At 40.9% G+C, this 14,330-nt stretch overlaps 1 protein-coding gene across 4 annotated transcripts in view; it reads right to left on the bottom strand.

Annotated features, from left to right (window-relative positions):
* The window catches only part of LOC124154433 (protein sprint), a 373,236-nt gene that overhangs the window by 106,937 nt on the left and 251,969 nt on the right, over nt 1-14,330 (bottom strand). For all 4 annotated transcript variants that reach the window (XM_046528146.1, XM_046528143.1, XM_046528144.1 and 1 more), the window contains exon 2: nt 8,903-9,290. In XM_046528146.1, coding sequence (XP_046384102.1) covers nt 8,903-9,290 — 388 coding nt within the window. The remainder of the gene's footprint in view (nt 1-8,902; nt 9,291-14,330) is intronic.

Here is a 14,330-nt window from a genome sequence, read left to right as displayed (position 1 = left end):
AATCTTTCCATGATTTTTCCCCACTTATTTTTTTGAGCGTACCACATAGCCTGCTCCTTTTCTTCCTCTCCTGTAAACTCTCCCACCCCAGAACTCTGAGCATTTCTGAAACGCTCTGTTGTGTGGAGGATAATTCAGGCTCAATACTTCGTCCGTCGGATGGGACGCTAAACCGTGGTCCTTTTGGCGCCTTTCATTAAGAGCGTGCTAATGCCGACGCCGGGTTTCTCTCAACACTTCCTTCCGCACACTTCCCTAATTGAGAAAAAATCTTAGTCGCCTCCGAAAAATACAACACCCAAAGGGACTCCCATAGTCCTAAGGGCCATGAGGACTCCATTAAAGGAGTCCGAAAATCATGGCGGACAAAAGTAATATTTGTAGAAGTTTGGCGCGCATTTTATTCGGCGGCGCCATTAGGAAACGGCACACAGTGGGCTGAAATCGAAAAAAGCTGGACAAAACCTCGAAAATGATTTTTTTGAGTATGGAAGTTGAAACTTTGCACAGATGTTGGCAACACATTAGTGCATTTTTTGACGCAAAATATTTTTCACAGGCTAATTTTTTATATAAGATACATAGCCTCAGAGTTGAACAAATTTGGCGCAAATTACCCGCTTTGAATTTTTTTCGAAATTCAGCATGTTTAAACTAATGTCACACCTAATATTGTGCAATGAAGCAGCTGGCGCCCCAAGTGTGCTTGTGCGGTACTACTACTCATGAACCTTCCAAAAGAGAGAGGATTTGGATCAATAGTTGACGTGGCTGACAACACGAGAGACAGAGTAGGCCTCGGGCATTACTTCGCGGCATTTCCAGTGAAGCGTCCCTTCGACTCAAGAGACCTCAAAGCCTTTCCATTAATAAGAAAAAGCAAGATGACTATATTGAGGAGGGCCCAGTGCGACTCGCAGAATCCTGATTCACGTTGCCACTTAGGGCATACTTTAAACAGATTTCAACGATTTCCTTAGTACGGCAGTGAGCGCAGGACGATCCTTTTATTCTCAATATTTGCAATTGCGAGGAATAGCGTTGAAAGGTCGTGGATTTGATCAATCTCAGATCATTAGTATTGAGCGGACATTATAAAACCGCCCCTGTCTGTAAAAAAAGCAATCAATTTCAGTGCAACAAAAATCATACAAAAGAGAATTTATTTTTACGCTTGATCGTATACTTTTAAAACTTTTCATCTCCGTAGTATTACCTGTTATTAATTTTTCTCAAGAAAGTACCTGCTTTTTGCACTTAAATCAAGTTACCCAACTTTAAGCGCTTGGTATTCCCGTACTTTTCGTTCCAGTAACTTGTAATTTTGATGAAAGCCAGATCTAGTAATGACATTTTTAAGAAAACAAATTGTTCATACCACTAAAATTAATTTATTTGTTGTAAAGAACGCAAATATCTACTAACTTCGGAACCAATGGATCAATTTACGATGTATCGGTTCTGATGTATGGTGTACAAAGAATGCAATGCTGATACGTATAAAATTTACATTAGCTATCACTTATAGTGTCAAGATCGCTTATTATTTATCTTGATGTTTCTACATGCGTACTCGGCAGCTCCGTTTTGGGAGAGGGAGGAGAAAAGAGACGCATGGTTGCTACCGACTCGGCAGTCGGCGCGCGGCAGTTAAGTTTCATTCCCTTCAATAACGATGAAATGTATTTTCAACAAAGTACTAGCCTAGTATTGACCTAATAATTACTATTAGCAATGAAATATACATTGCCGGTACACAGAGGTGGATGGTACATAGTTTCCTAACTTTATCAATATCTCACCCATGAGAGGGAGGGTAGGTATACCTACTTGGAATATTTTAATGGAAAATGATGACTTGGCTCGTATAACGCCCGGCTCTGTCCCCCCAGCCATTCCCTGAGGTCGAATATCAAGTCTCCCACATGAACAACCGCTCTTTTTGTGACACACCGCAAAGTGGAAACCACTTGAGCGCCGCTAAGTCTAGAGTGCGCTCGCAGCGCCACAGGGGGGGGGGGAGGCGGACGAAAAAAAGGAATATAAATCACTTTTCTGGCACTCCCCACGTCTCAGCAGGCCCTTGCAGTTTTCAGGGGTGGAAAGACGACTCGCCGAACTTTGCACGCGCCCGCTACTCAAGACCAGGATGGCATCGAAAAATTCACCTGGAGGCGGCTAAGATGGTGGATCGCATCAGTAACGTGAGGAACTGAAAACAATTGAATGCCGGTCACTGCGCACGGAAGCGGTTGAAAACAAGGGGACTGCATAGAGGAGACCCATTTCCTTCCCATAGCACGCTGATTTCTGTTGACACATCGGTTGCATTTTAATCGGTTTTCATGAAAATCCGCGGCGCAAAGATGAGTGTAATAAGATCCACTTTTATCCAATATTTTGCAGTATAATGTTTTTCATGGCGAGGAATAGCATTTCAAGCAATGAATTTTAAAGATCACATCATCATTTGTATAAATTTCGGTTAATACCCCTAATTATACCTCATTTCCACGTGAAACCGGATGTCCGTCAGCGACACGAGTGGCGACTTTTGTAAACCCATTTAAACACGCGGTGGGTGACAGCACTTTCAGAGGTCAACTTATGAATCCTCTTTTGTAGTGTTCGTGGTTGAAACCGTGCTGAAGCTCGTCCGGGCCCGCAAAATTATGGTCGATTCCCATGTATTATCAAATGGGAAAATACGCTAAACTAAAAGTTTTCCTCGATCTCACACAATTACTTATACCACTTCTTTTTACAGAGCGCGACCCGGGTTTCAATGAATTATCATCATTTTCAGGCTCAAATAATAATGATAATTCATTGGAAATAGAAATAGCATTATGATTATCATTGATAGATGATGATAATTCATTGAAACCCGGGTCGCGCTCAGTACAAAATAAGTGGTATAAGTAATTTTGTGATAGCCAGGAAAACTTATAATGGAATACCACAAAGTTAGTCGAGAGTTAGTGAATTTTATACGCTAAATTTGTTGAATTTAATTTCTATTTTATTTTTTAATTTCTACGTTCCACGAAAACACCTCGCAATGGCCTGCATAACGAGGATACAAATATTCATTACACATATGAGCTCCTCACGATAGGTTTACATTAACCGTAACCCCGAAATACATAGTACTACATTTGGCGCCAATACGTTAACTCCATCCACTACATGTATGCATATGGGGATAGTTGAAGGAAAAATTCATGCCATTGGACGCGAATCGAGTGAGCAACAGGATGAATTTACGGCTTAGGAATTGGCACTTGTTTTCGATAAATATACAGAGGAAATATAAAATTATGAATAGTTCCTGTGACAGTGAAAGTACTGATAAATTACTAATTAGGCATGGGAATTCATAGAAGTTGAACACGGTTCCGTGAATAATGTTCTTTGACGCACAAATAGATAAAGACATTGCATTAAAAGCTAATATTCAAGTATGTTCATCTACAATATCCAACAATTAAACCATAACATTCCACTGTAGTTAAGGACTGACTGCTGGGTGTGTTAACGGGAAAGAGTGAAGGAAACACGAATTCCAACCGAGGATGTTGGTCTGAAAGATAGCCGAGAGGTTCCTTGCGAACCTTTAATTGGGCAAATGACGCAAGCCAAAGTTTTCCTAACCTTCACGCTCTTCACAATTTTTAAGAAACGAGGAGAGCTAAAAGATACATACGAACATACTCATCAAATATGAGACATTTAGGTGGTCTGGAAGTTAACTACCATCCTGTAAGGATTTGTATTTACCAAAGGCCGACGATTGGTGGAGCAGCATTTGCCATTTAATGGAGTTACGAAATTCGATTACTTTATACTGCTTCAGGATCTCTCAAAAGGCCGTTTTACACGGTATACGGAATTGCGCAATCTGACGTGTGTGCGAGGGCACAATCAAAATTGCGTCGTGTAAAGCGGTGAATTGCTAGAACATATGCGAGCATGCGTGGATGCTAGACGGCAAAATAGCCCCTGTTCTAATTTCGTTCATGCATTCGCGCAATTCCACGCCATTTTAGAAATGAATGCAGCTCTAACCTGCGCAATTCCGTGCCCCGTGTAAAACGGCCTTAAGAGCCATCAAAACAATTCAGCTCTAAAACCCATCCCCATTTCACACACCCTGAGCACACGGCGCGGAGGCGGGTTTCAGCTCATGTGGCAATCGCTTATTTTAATAAAAATCAATCAATAAAAAGCAGAATTATCGTTTTCTTCCACGCAAGGACCCATCAGATCTCTCTTATAAATAGAATTTGGTAGCGGCAAGCCACGGCGTATATGTGTGCTATCAACATACATGCAGAAAAATGAAACAGCCACCTCCATAACCCATAGAAATAGTTATTCTCTTTCCAAATTTTATTAAAAATTTCGATCATAATCTTCACGAATTGATATAAAATTAAATCCAATTCATAGTTATTTTACAAAAAATATGATCATACGTTTCAATGGAGCCAACTTGTCTTCTTAATTCTGTTGAAGTATTTAATCATAATAAATTTTTAATTTATACCAAACACAAGCCTGGAATTTTCCATCGATTTCTGCACGCAACAACACTAATATATACCACAGCAAATTAAACGTTACATTCCACTATAAGACGCTACCACTTCGTAAGGGGTAAAGAATTAAAAATTTGCTTGGTTCCGACGACTTATTTGAGTAAAAATAAATTAATTCCCACCAAAAAAAAAAGGCCGGAGGAAAACTTTTCAATTTCGAGACAACGCCAAACTTTGATAACGTTCCACTTCATAACTTTCAAGATGATGACGAGCGCTAAGCGAGGAATCCGTCGCCAAAAAATGACCGATCCAGAAGGAGGGATGGGTCCTCTTTAAAGGAATGCATTTTTCAAAAAGAGCACAAAGGAGGGCGATTGTCGGACAGAGAGAAGAACTCTGATACAAGGAGGGGAGAGAGAGAGATAAGCAAGGAGTCGACTTCCGGAAGAGAAGGAGGGGCCGTACCGCGGACGAGAAGCGTAATCAAATAGCGCCGAAGCAAGCAGTTGAATGGGGAGTGGAGGAGGGAAGAACCACGTCATCGCAAACTGCCTATTGGAGGGCAGGGGTAAGGGGGTCTCCTCTCATCCGAAGGATGGGAAAACTCGAGGAGGAGGGTAGTGGGGGGGGGGGGGGCACTGCGCGGAAAATCTAATTCCGAGGGAAGGAATGGAGGGAAGTAGATTTGAGCGCTATCCCGTCAAAGAAAAGGAGGAGGAGGGCGCGATCCTTACAACGAGAAGAGTGAGACAAAGAGATATCCCTCTCTCTCTTCGTGGGCCGTAAGAAGATGAAATCGGTTGAGCGGGGGATAAAAGGCGGCATGCCTACTATATCGAAAAGAAGAGGCAATACACACAACTCGATTTTCATCCTATAATATGTCAGAAAGAGACTATCTTTAAAAGTGGGTAGAGGAGAACGCTAATTAATGCAATTTTGATGACAGATTCTCTCGGAGACATTTTCCCGGGGACAAATGAAAAACGATTCAGCATCCTATTGAATCAGCTCGACTGTTTCCCTGTCGGTGGCGTACATCCTATCATGGGATACAGAAAGAGAGAGCTAATAAAGAAGACAGGATGCTCCAAACTTCAACCCGGATATCTCTGAAAAACATCAAAACTGACTTTTGTGGGTTAATCACCGATGAGAACTAGAACGAGGGATATCTTACATACAATTGATAAAGGATGACATGTTGTGGAGTATAATTTTAAATGTAGCTCGTCATTTGTTGAGTTTCACCTGCTGGGGCATGAAAAAAACCCTTACTCATATCCTCAGTCAAATAAAACAGGAAAAGTGAAATACTATACTTAATGATTTATGCACGTTTACACTGAATATTTGGTTGCCGAGCATAACGTATTATTAAAAGGTCGTCAAGGTCGTCATTTGGAATAAAATACAACAAAATATACTCCGTATTGCAAAATTAACACAAGAAGGACTACTATCTTCATCCTTACTTTGAAGTTTGCTCATTTTCCTAAGTTTTACTATGTCCTGGAACTCAAATGTCAAACGCTACAAGAAGGCCTTACAGCGTAACCATTAAAGATAAGCAAGAACTGGTAAGACTTCCAAAATCCAAAATTTTCCTCAGCTCAGTTACCTCAGTAAGCTGAGTTACCAAGTAAATTCCGAAAGTGATCAACGCCGCCTCAATAATGCCGCGAAAATTCGATGCAAAACGTATCTGTACTCTATTTATAAATTTATTTAGGAAATTTTTATTGCTATGTATTACCAAAATAAAAATACTACTTATACGTATGTATGACATATTACTTGATAAATTTCAATTTACCATTCAATTTGGTAGAAAATTATATTTTCACCTCTCAGAATTATAGACATTGATTCCCTATACAATAGTTTATCGTTGATATTCATGACAGTTAATTTATCATTTATTTATTATTAACAGGTACACAATTAAACCAATAATGGTATGAAGATAACCTTGTTTTTCAAAATATAATTCTTATAGAAATTATCACTCTTCGGATTGTTCCATCATCTTTAAGCATCCAAAAATAAAAGAAAAACGTTGAGTGTCCTACGTACTCAAAATTGTAACTTAATCATCCTATTTGATTGCGAGTAAGATTTCAGTAAATATTAGTATGCTGAATATGATAACATTTGCCAATGATCATAGTCAATCTCATGTGGTAAAAAGCGCGGATGAGTAAAATATCTATCTGTAGTCAAATTCGCAAAGTTGACCTTTAATCGACAAGTACTCGACATCGGTTGATATTAATTAGATGTACAGAAAAGGTGGATTATGGGATTTTATTCATTAGGATTAAAATGAAGCTGGGTTGATTCTTTAAACGCATTAGGATTCAAAATCCACGATAACCTGATACAAAATTTACAACTTCGATATAATTCTGAGTCAGTAAGTAGAACAGATGAATAAACTTCAGAAAGGTAGTTTAAAGGAATTATTAAAATTATTCCTTGTATATGAATGGTCTCAATTATTTGGTCTTTTAATGCCAATGGAAAAACTTAACAATAAAAATATACACCAATCCATTTTTAAAGGTTTCTTTCTTTTACAGAGAAACTACGGTATCGCCTATACAGCTGAGGAATGATAATTTTCCAAATACGTAAAAAAATTGCTATGAGCCAATAATTTTGATTTGAAAACAGTAACTAATAGCTCAGAAAAGAAGCATGGAAGAGATGACAGTCTGACAGGAGATAAGGGAGCAGAAAACACAATAAAATCTAAGGCACATAAATCTTCTCTAAACATTTTTTTCAACGAAATAAATGGTTAAAATTACCCGAAAACTGTGTAAAATAATAATTTATACAATCAACATTAATTTTTATCAATGAGTCCTAAGAGACTCGACTTCAGGCAGGATATTCACCTGAATATGGTAGGGATGACCGAGAGAATGGGGACTGTAATGACGCTAGTCTGCACAACGCTCCCTCCGAGGCCCCAACCGTTGAGGGTTGGTGATACAACCTCCCCAAATACACCCCCCAAGATCGGCCATTTCAAAGTTTAGGGCTCCGTAAAAGAGGAAGACGACAAAAGAGGACAGGGGAGGAGAACGTAACTTTTATCTCTGCTCACGTAAAAACACACCCCCGCCAGACCAAATAGCTACTGCTACTCCACTTCCCATTCCAAATAGATCAACCGCCGCCCTGCGGAAGATAAAGCATAAGGAAGGAGAAAGCCCTCTCCTTCCCCTTCACATAAAGTCAGAAAGAAGAGCTCCCACGATCCTTTGCGGCGCACCACGAAAAGGAGGAGATGGAATTCTTTACGACTAGATGTCGCGCGGAGGGCGCAATGACAAAACGCGCACGAATACTCGATCAAATTGCTTCTCGGTCGTAATTGTGTTTTGCGACGCAAGCGTCCTCGCTCTTACAGTGAATCCAACGACTTAGGAGAATTCTTCTCGGATGTTACACCGAGTTAGGCGGTCGATGTTGGCCGGGTAATGTAGTTAGTTTTTCCTTAGCACCCTCGGGGCTTAGGTGAGATGATCACATGCAGTGTCGGATCCAGAAAGGGGCTTGAGGGGGATATAGCTCCTTTCCCTAGCGTATCCAATTTACACTACATAAAATAGTGATTGTGTTCAGTTGTCGAATATAGATAGGAGAGGAGAGCCTTTCTGGACCTTATATGATACGGAGTAAAAACATAATGCATTATAGAAACTTAGCATGAGGTAATATTACTCAAAAATGTACATTAATGTTTGTTTTTAAAACTTAATTCTTTGGAAAATTAGTAAAAGCACAACCTTAAAGTGTTGTTACAAGCGTCGACGTTCTCAAAATCTTAGTAACCTCCCTGACTCTCACTTTTACGAAGAGGATACCTCCAAAAGCCCCACTAAAGCCACTTAGTCCCCCTTGTCCTTCTCTTGGATCCGCCACTGATCATCTCACCTCAGCCCTGGGGATGCATAAAAAGAACGCAAGTGAAACGTCGAACACCATGAACAATCTAAAACGATGTACAACCGAACTCCAAGATCTGGATAACTCATGACCTCGAATGCTGTGCCTGGCGGAGATTACGATGTATAAAAGACATCCGGCAACAGGGTAAACAGGGTGGAAAATAATGGCAGCCCTTGGCTTAAAGTTTCTGAAGTTTAAAAATGGTTCGTTTTCGACCAAAGCATCATCGTTAACTTTGGTTCCTACTGGAATCAGCTATCCAGGGTTAAAATTTAGTTACGCAATTTTTCTTCTCCCTGCATACATCCAAGTAATTTTCACATGCTGGACCCATTTCGTAGGACAGCTATCCCGATGGCTAAAGCGCGGCTTAGGACTGACGTGGCTAGACTCACCTGCTTGAGTTCTGCCGCAGCCGCGGGTGCCGCGGCGTCCAGGATGCGGAAGTGCGGCTGCGAGGGCGCCTGGGGCGCGGGGGAGCTGTTGGAGGTGAGCAGCGGAGGCGGCGGTGGAGCGGAGGGTGCAGAACACGACGACGCCGACGACGACGTGGAGGCGTCGCGACGGTGGTGGTGCACCAGCAGGTGGCCATTGTTGTTATTGTTGCCGTTGTGGGTGGCGGTGGTGGTGCCATTGTTGTTGGTGGAGGGGGAGGTCGGGGAAGGAGAGGGGGAGGAGGGGAGTGTGGATGGGGGAAAGGGTGGTGAGGAGCGGGGAGAGGTGGGAGACCGGGATGTTGGCACCCCTGCGGACGTGATATACGGGTCCAGAAACGCATCACCCCTGAAGAGAAATAGAAAAAAAGAGGACAGAAATTAACGCATGCATTCATTTTTTACCTCACTATTATTATAATAGAATATCAAAACAATTTTTTTTCCTATGACAAGTCCTGTGGGCGAATGATTTTTTCTCTGCGGATTTTTCGGACATAGAACGAGAAATTACATTAAACAATCCATATAATTATAGATATTTTATTTGAGGTCGAGGATGCCGAGAGATATCACAGGGTACACACTAGAGGTTGGTGCCTCGGCCCCTTGTATACCGAAAACCGGGACATGCCGCAAATTATCTGAAAATAAGCTACAGCCAGCTGATTTCTCAATGGCGACACAACAGGAAAGAGCCTGCTCATTCCAAGTCCGCAACCCGCATCACTTTTGTGTGCTGCACGTATGCGTCTCCGCATAACCACCAGGAGACAAACATAGTACCAGACGGACCGGAGAGAGGAGACGCACCAGAGAATAGCGTAAGGGAACTGCGACAAGAACTACGAGAGCACTAAGTCGTGGGAGAAAAATCATATGACTCATTTTCCTAAGAGACCAAACCGTCGAAAATGTTTCTGATATTATATCTGTCAGCCAGGTTCGGATTTTTATTCTTAATGAATTTTCTTCAACATGCATAACAATGGCGTCCGCCGTAGCCTAGTGGATTGAGTGATTGACTGCTGACCTAGGGGTCCTGGATTCCAATCTCGACTGAAACCTTATGACATAAAAAAACCTAAATCTTCAAAGTGCGAGGCTTCCACGGAAAGGAACCGGCACCACTACACTGAACGAGTGATCTTACACGCCTGTGACTTGGTCGGGGGTGAGCTCTAACCTCACCTATCCAAATTAAACTTCGTATTGAATCACTAAGTGAGTAACATATGTCAAAATCAAATCTTAAGATTTATGTCTTTTTTATAGTTATGCCAATACCTGCCGAAGTTTTGGAAATTTAGTTTCTATCTTCACGTCATATTATAGGAATAAATACAACAGCTAGTCAAGAATTAAAAATTAATCTTACATAGAAAAAATATTTAATAAAACATTTTGAGTAACACATTAAACTATCAAAACAGATAAAATTTATGTGATATACTAAGTTCTTTTGTACACCAGTAGCTATGTAAAAAAATTTATATTCATATCAATACCAGGGAATTTTATGTCTATATTTTCGCTCTACCAAATAATGTTCAACATTTCCCCACATCGAGCATAGTTTAGTTATGAATAGCAAATGGAAAATATATACATCTTCAGTAAACAAAAGTATTTCAAACTGCCCGTTGGCATCCGTCTATAAACTTCAAAATCCACATTGATATTGACGAAACATGGTGAACAGTAAAGAAAAAAGAAAAAAAGACTTTACAACTATACCCAGATGCTATTGACAAGTGCATTATCTATGGATAACAGATATCATGGAGCCAACTTAAATTAACCAACATGAAACATTTAAGCAGGTTTTTTAATATTTCGTAGCTTGAAAAGTGCTTAAAAATCCATTTGGTAGGCAGTTAATTTTATCAATAAAACGCCAAGGTTTTTCATCATCCGAGCGGGAATCAAAACCATCGCGAGAGTTTAGAACATTTAAAATTGTAATAGGTAGAATATATTAATAATTATCCCAGTCTTATCCACATTTGAGATATAGTAAGTCGAGCTTAGGAAGTTAGGTAGAAGGTAATCCCAACAGCACGCAATGTAAATGATGACGAGATAAATAAAGACATAACATGCGTTCTTTGAGCAACCAACGATATCAAACTTAGCAAGGGTGGTGGGGTGGGCTGCCGACAAAAAAATGATTGTTTGAGGGCACAATGTACCACTTACGTACTCTAATGTCACAATAAATTCCAGCAACATGTTGTGTTTTTTTCTCGAGAAAGATGTTATCTCCATCTCAAATGAGCCCCTTCCGGAAGGCCTCGATAATTTCAGCACCGACGGACTTCAGAGATGAACAATAGTACGACGAGGCGAGAGAAAGAAAGTGAACGTCAGAGGATGCGCCCAGCGATCGTCACCTGTCGCCAAATTCCATGCGAACGGAATGCCAGGCGTACGGATCGCACACCTTGGCCTCGTTCCGTTAAGCGTCACGCCACGCTCCTCGCCTCGGGCCAGTGATTGATTAAATGGCTCCCTGTCACGCATCCACTCGAAATAGCTCAGCGCTATCGGATATTTCGGTGGTGACAAGCTCAATTATCACCCTGCACGAAACTCCTCCGCTCACTGTAAAGGCAGAAACGTTATTGCCGCGAAGTATGAAATTCTCCGTGAAAAAAAGGTCATTTGTATAACCCTGAATTCGAACCCGTATCTCCCGATTAGCCGTCACGTATACTTCCAGTGACACCACCAAGCCGTTCTTAAAAATAGAATTTCAGACTAGTCGCTGGCGACTAAAGTCCACATTTTGGCACCGGGGACAAATTTCTAGCTTTGTCAGTTGTCAATTTCAAGTCAATGCCGGGGAGAAAAACCTTATTTTATCGACAGACACTTATCAAAACACTGCACGAAACCAGACTATTATTCGCCTTTGAAGAAGACGGCTTGGTGGTGTAACGGGCAACATGCGTAACCGGCAATCGGGAGGCGCGGATTTGAATCCTGGCTAATCTAAACGATTCTTTTCGTGGCGAATTTCATCCTTGGTAACAATGGATTTGCACCCGTGCGCTTGTCTGCAAAACATTTACTATGCAGTAGGTACTTTGAGGGAAAAGTAAAATCAAAATGATGTACAAAACGGAGGTAAATGTCATATGCATAACTTTTTTATTGAAAATAATCGTCCGATGAAAATTCGAAAACATCAAGTAAATTATCGACTAATACATTACGTAGAATTCTAACGTGATTTCAATCACTTCCTGAGTTATAGTAATCAATTGATGTTGAACTTTTGAGCTTATTTCGTCATAAATTATTATCGGAATTACATTACAATATTCTATCATTAGAAGATGCTGATAATGTTTCGTTGAAATCATTTTATAAAATTAATGAAATATTGGAGGAATTTTATTATTACTAATGTTTTTGAATATTTGACATAATACCCAATTATTATTATTTCAGAGATCGAACTATAGAAATAAATTATGAGACGTGTGCCATAAGGCAAATATTTTTTAAAGACAAAGACTAGAATGAGTCAACTCCACATTGTAGTATCTCAACCACCATGGAATTTAGAACTGAGGTGACTTTCAGACCTGGCGACATACAATGTCTCACACTAATTCGTTTGAAACCATAAAACACGACTGGTAATTGCAGGGCGATAAAGGAATGCCAGCATTACTCGATTCAACTACCCCCAATATCGTCGGCGTTATTCCACACCAATAGTCTCGCCGTTAGTCCATTCGAGGTGCTATAAAACGCTTTCGGCAGTCATTCAAATCGGGACCAAGTGCGCTGTGGCTGAGAGACACTCACAAGAGATATTACTTCTGTCCCGTCCCCACCTCGTTGTCGTTCCGTCATAAACCCCGACCGATAACGACGAAATACTTGTGAAGAGCCTGTGGGAGAAGAGGCATTGCTAACAGGCCCTTGATACGTATATTTGCAACCTGCGATGGCAACCACCTCAAATAACAACAACAGAGTAAAAATATGGCCGTATATATCCAAGGGGATTACATGGAGAAGGACCAATTCCATGTAGTAGACCGTTGATTATTGTTGCCACTTCAGTCGTTTTATAATCCCGTGGCAATGAGGGCAGAACGATCCACTTATACAAATATTTTCCAATATAGTACTTGCAATGTCGAGGTATTGAAAAAAGACATAAATTTTGGTTAATACTCAGCTCTGATTACTTATTGCTTATATCTCCGTGAAATCCGGATAACTATGCCAGTCAGCGACGCGAGTGGCGATGTTTGTAATCCCATTTATATGCGCGCGGCGTTACAGCATATCTAGAACCCAACCTGAGAATCCTCTAACGTAACATTCGAGTATTGACCATTCGAAGCTACAGCAGCCTTCCTTCTTACGCACCAAATACAGTCACAGTTGAGCACATTTAGGACTTATAATTATTAAAGTAATAATTTAATTATTATTACTGAAAAACATCCGGGAGTCTACCTTCCCATCATTGACCACTCTCTTTCACTGACAATAAGACATTTTCCATTTCTTTCTATACATCAATTGCATTCTTTTTCTCCCCTTACTCGCCCATCCAGCGTTCTTCCCTCCAGCACGGTGTACAACATTCCCTCCCAGCTCAGCACTCGCTCCATCCATACCTTCTCTCTCTCAGCTGAGTGAACTCAGTGACACGGCCTGCATAATTCTGCAAAATCGAACATACACACGGTTTGAAGCTCAGCGTAGTGCAGCTTTCTCTAGAAAGGTCGGGTTGAATTAATTAAACTCGGCAACAGCGTCACGTGGCGATGGAGCAGCATTCATTATTACCTAGAAACTTCCTCTGCTCGTCCACTATGTCTAGAACTTTGTCATTCCTCTTCCTCTACGTCCACTTCATCTTCTCCATTTTCCTCCGTACCCACATTACGAACGTTATCGGCCAATTCTCCTCCACACTGAGGACAACCGGAAAAAATTATATTAACTGAATCATCTTCCTGAATTCAGCACTTTTATTAGATTCTTAATATCCTGTTATTTTTTGCATAACAAAAAATGTTTAAGATAATTTATCGTTTCGCAATCTGGTATCTGCTGCGTCTTGATACTTCAGGTTTCTATTAGGTATTTACGAAGTATTCTGACAGTCTCCCTTCCCTTCAAGGGCATCCCTCATAAATTCACAATAAGGGCTATTCCGTTTCGTTCCGTCTAAAAGTCCTATTCTTTTCCTTCCCCTCCCTCGTTTACCCTACATTCAACCCTCCAACACTGTCTCCAATTTTCCCTCCCCGCTAAGTACCTACTCCTTTCATCTGTCTCCTCGTATCTCATCTAGAAGCTTCCTCTCCTCACCACCATGTCCAGAGATTCCTCGTTCCTCCTCCACTCCGTCCAC

This window comes from Ischnura elegans, chromosome 2, assembly GCF_921293095.1.
Source record: "Ischnura elegans chromosome 2, ioIscEleg1.1, whole genome shotgun sequence".
Taxonomy (NCBI): Eukaryota; Metazoa; Arthropoda; class Insecta; order Odonata; family Coenagrionidae; genus Ischnura; species Ischnura elegans.
This window is presented reverse-complemented; position numbering and strand designations above follow the sequence as displayed.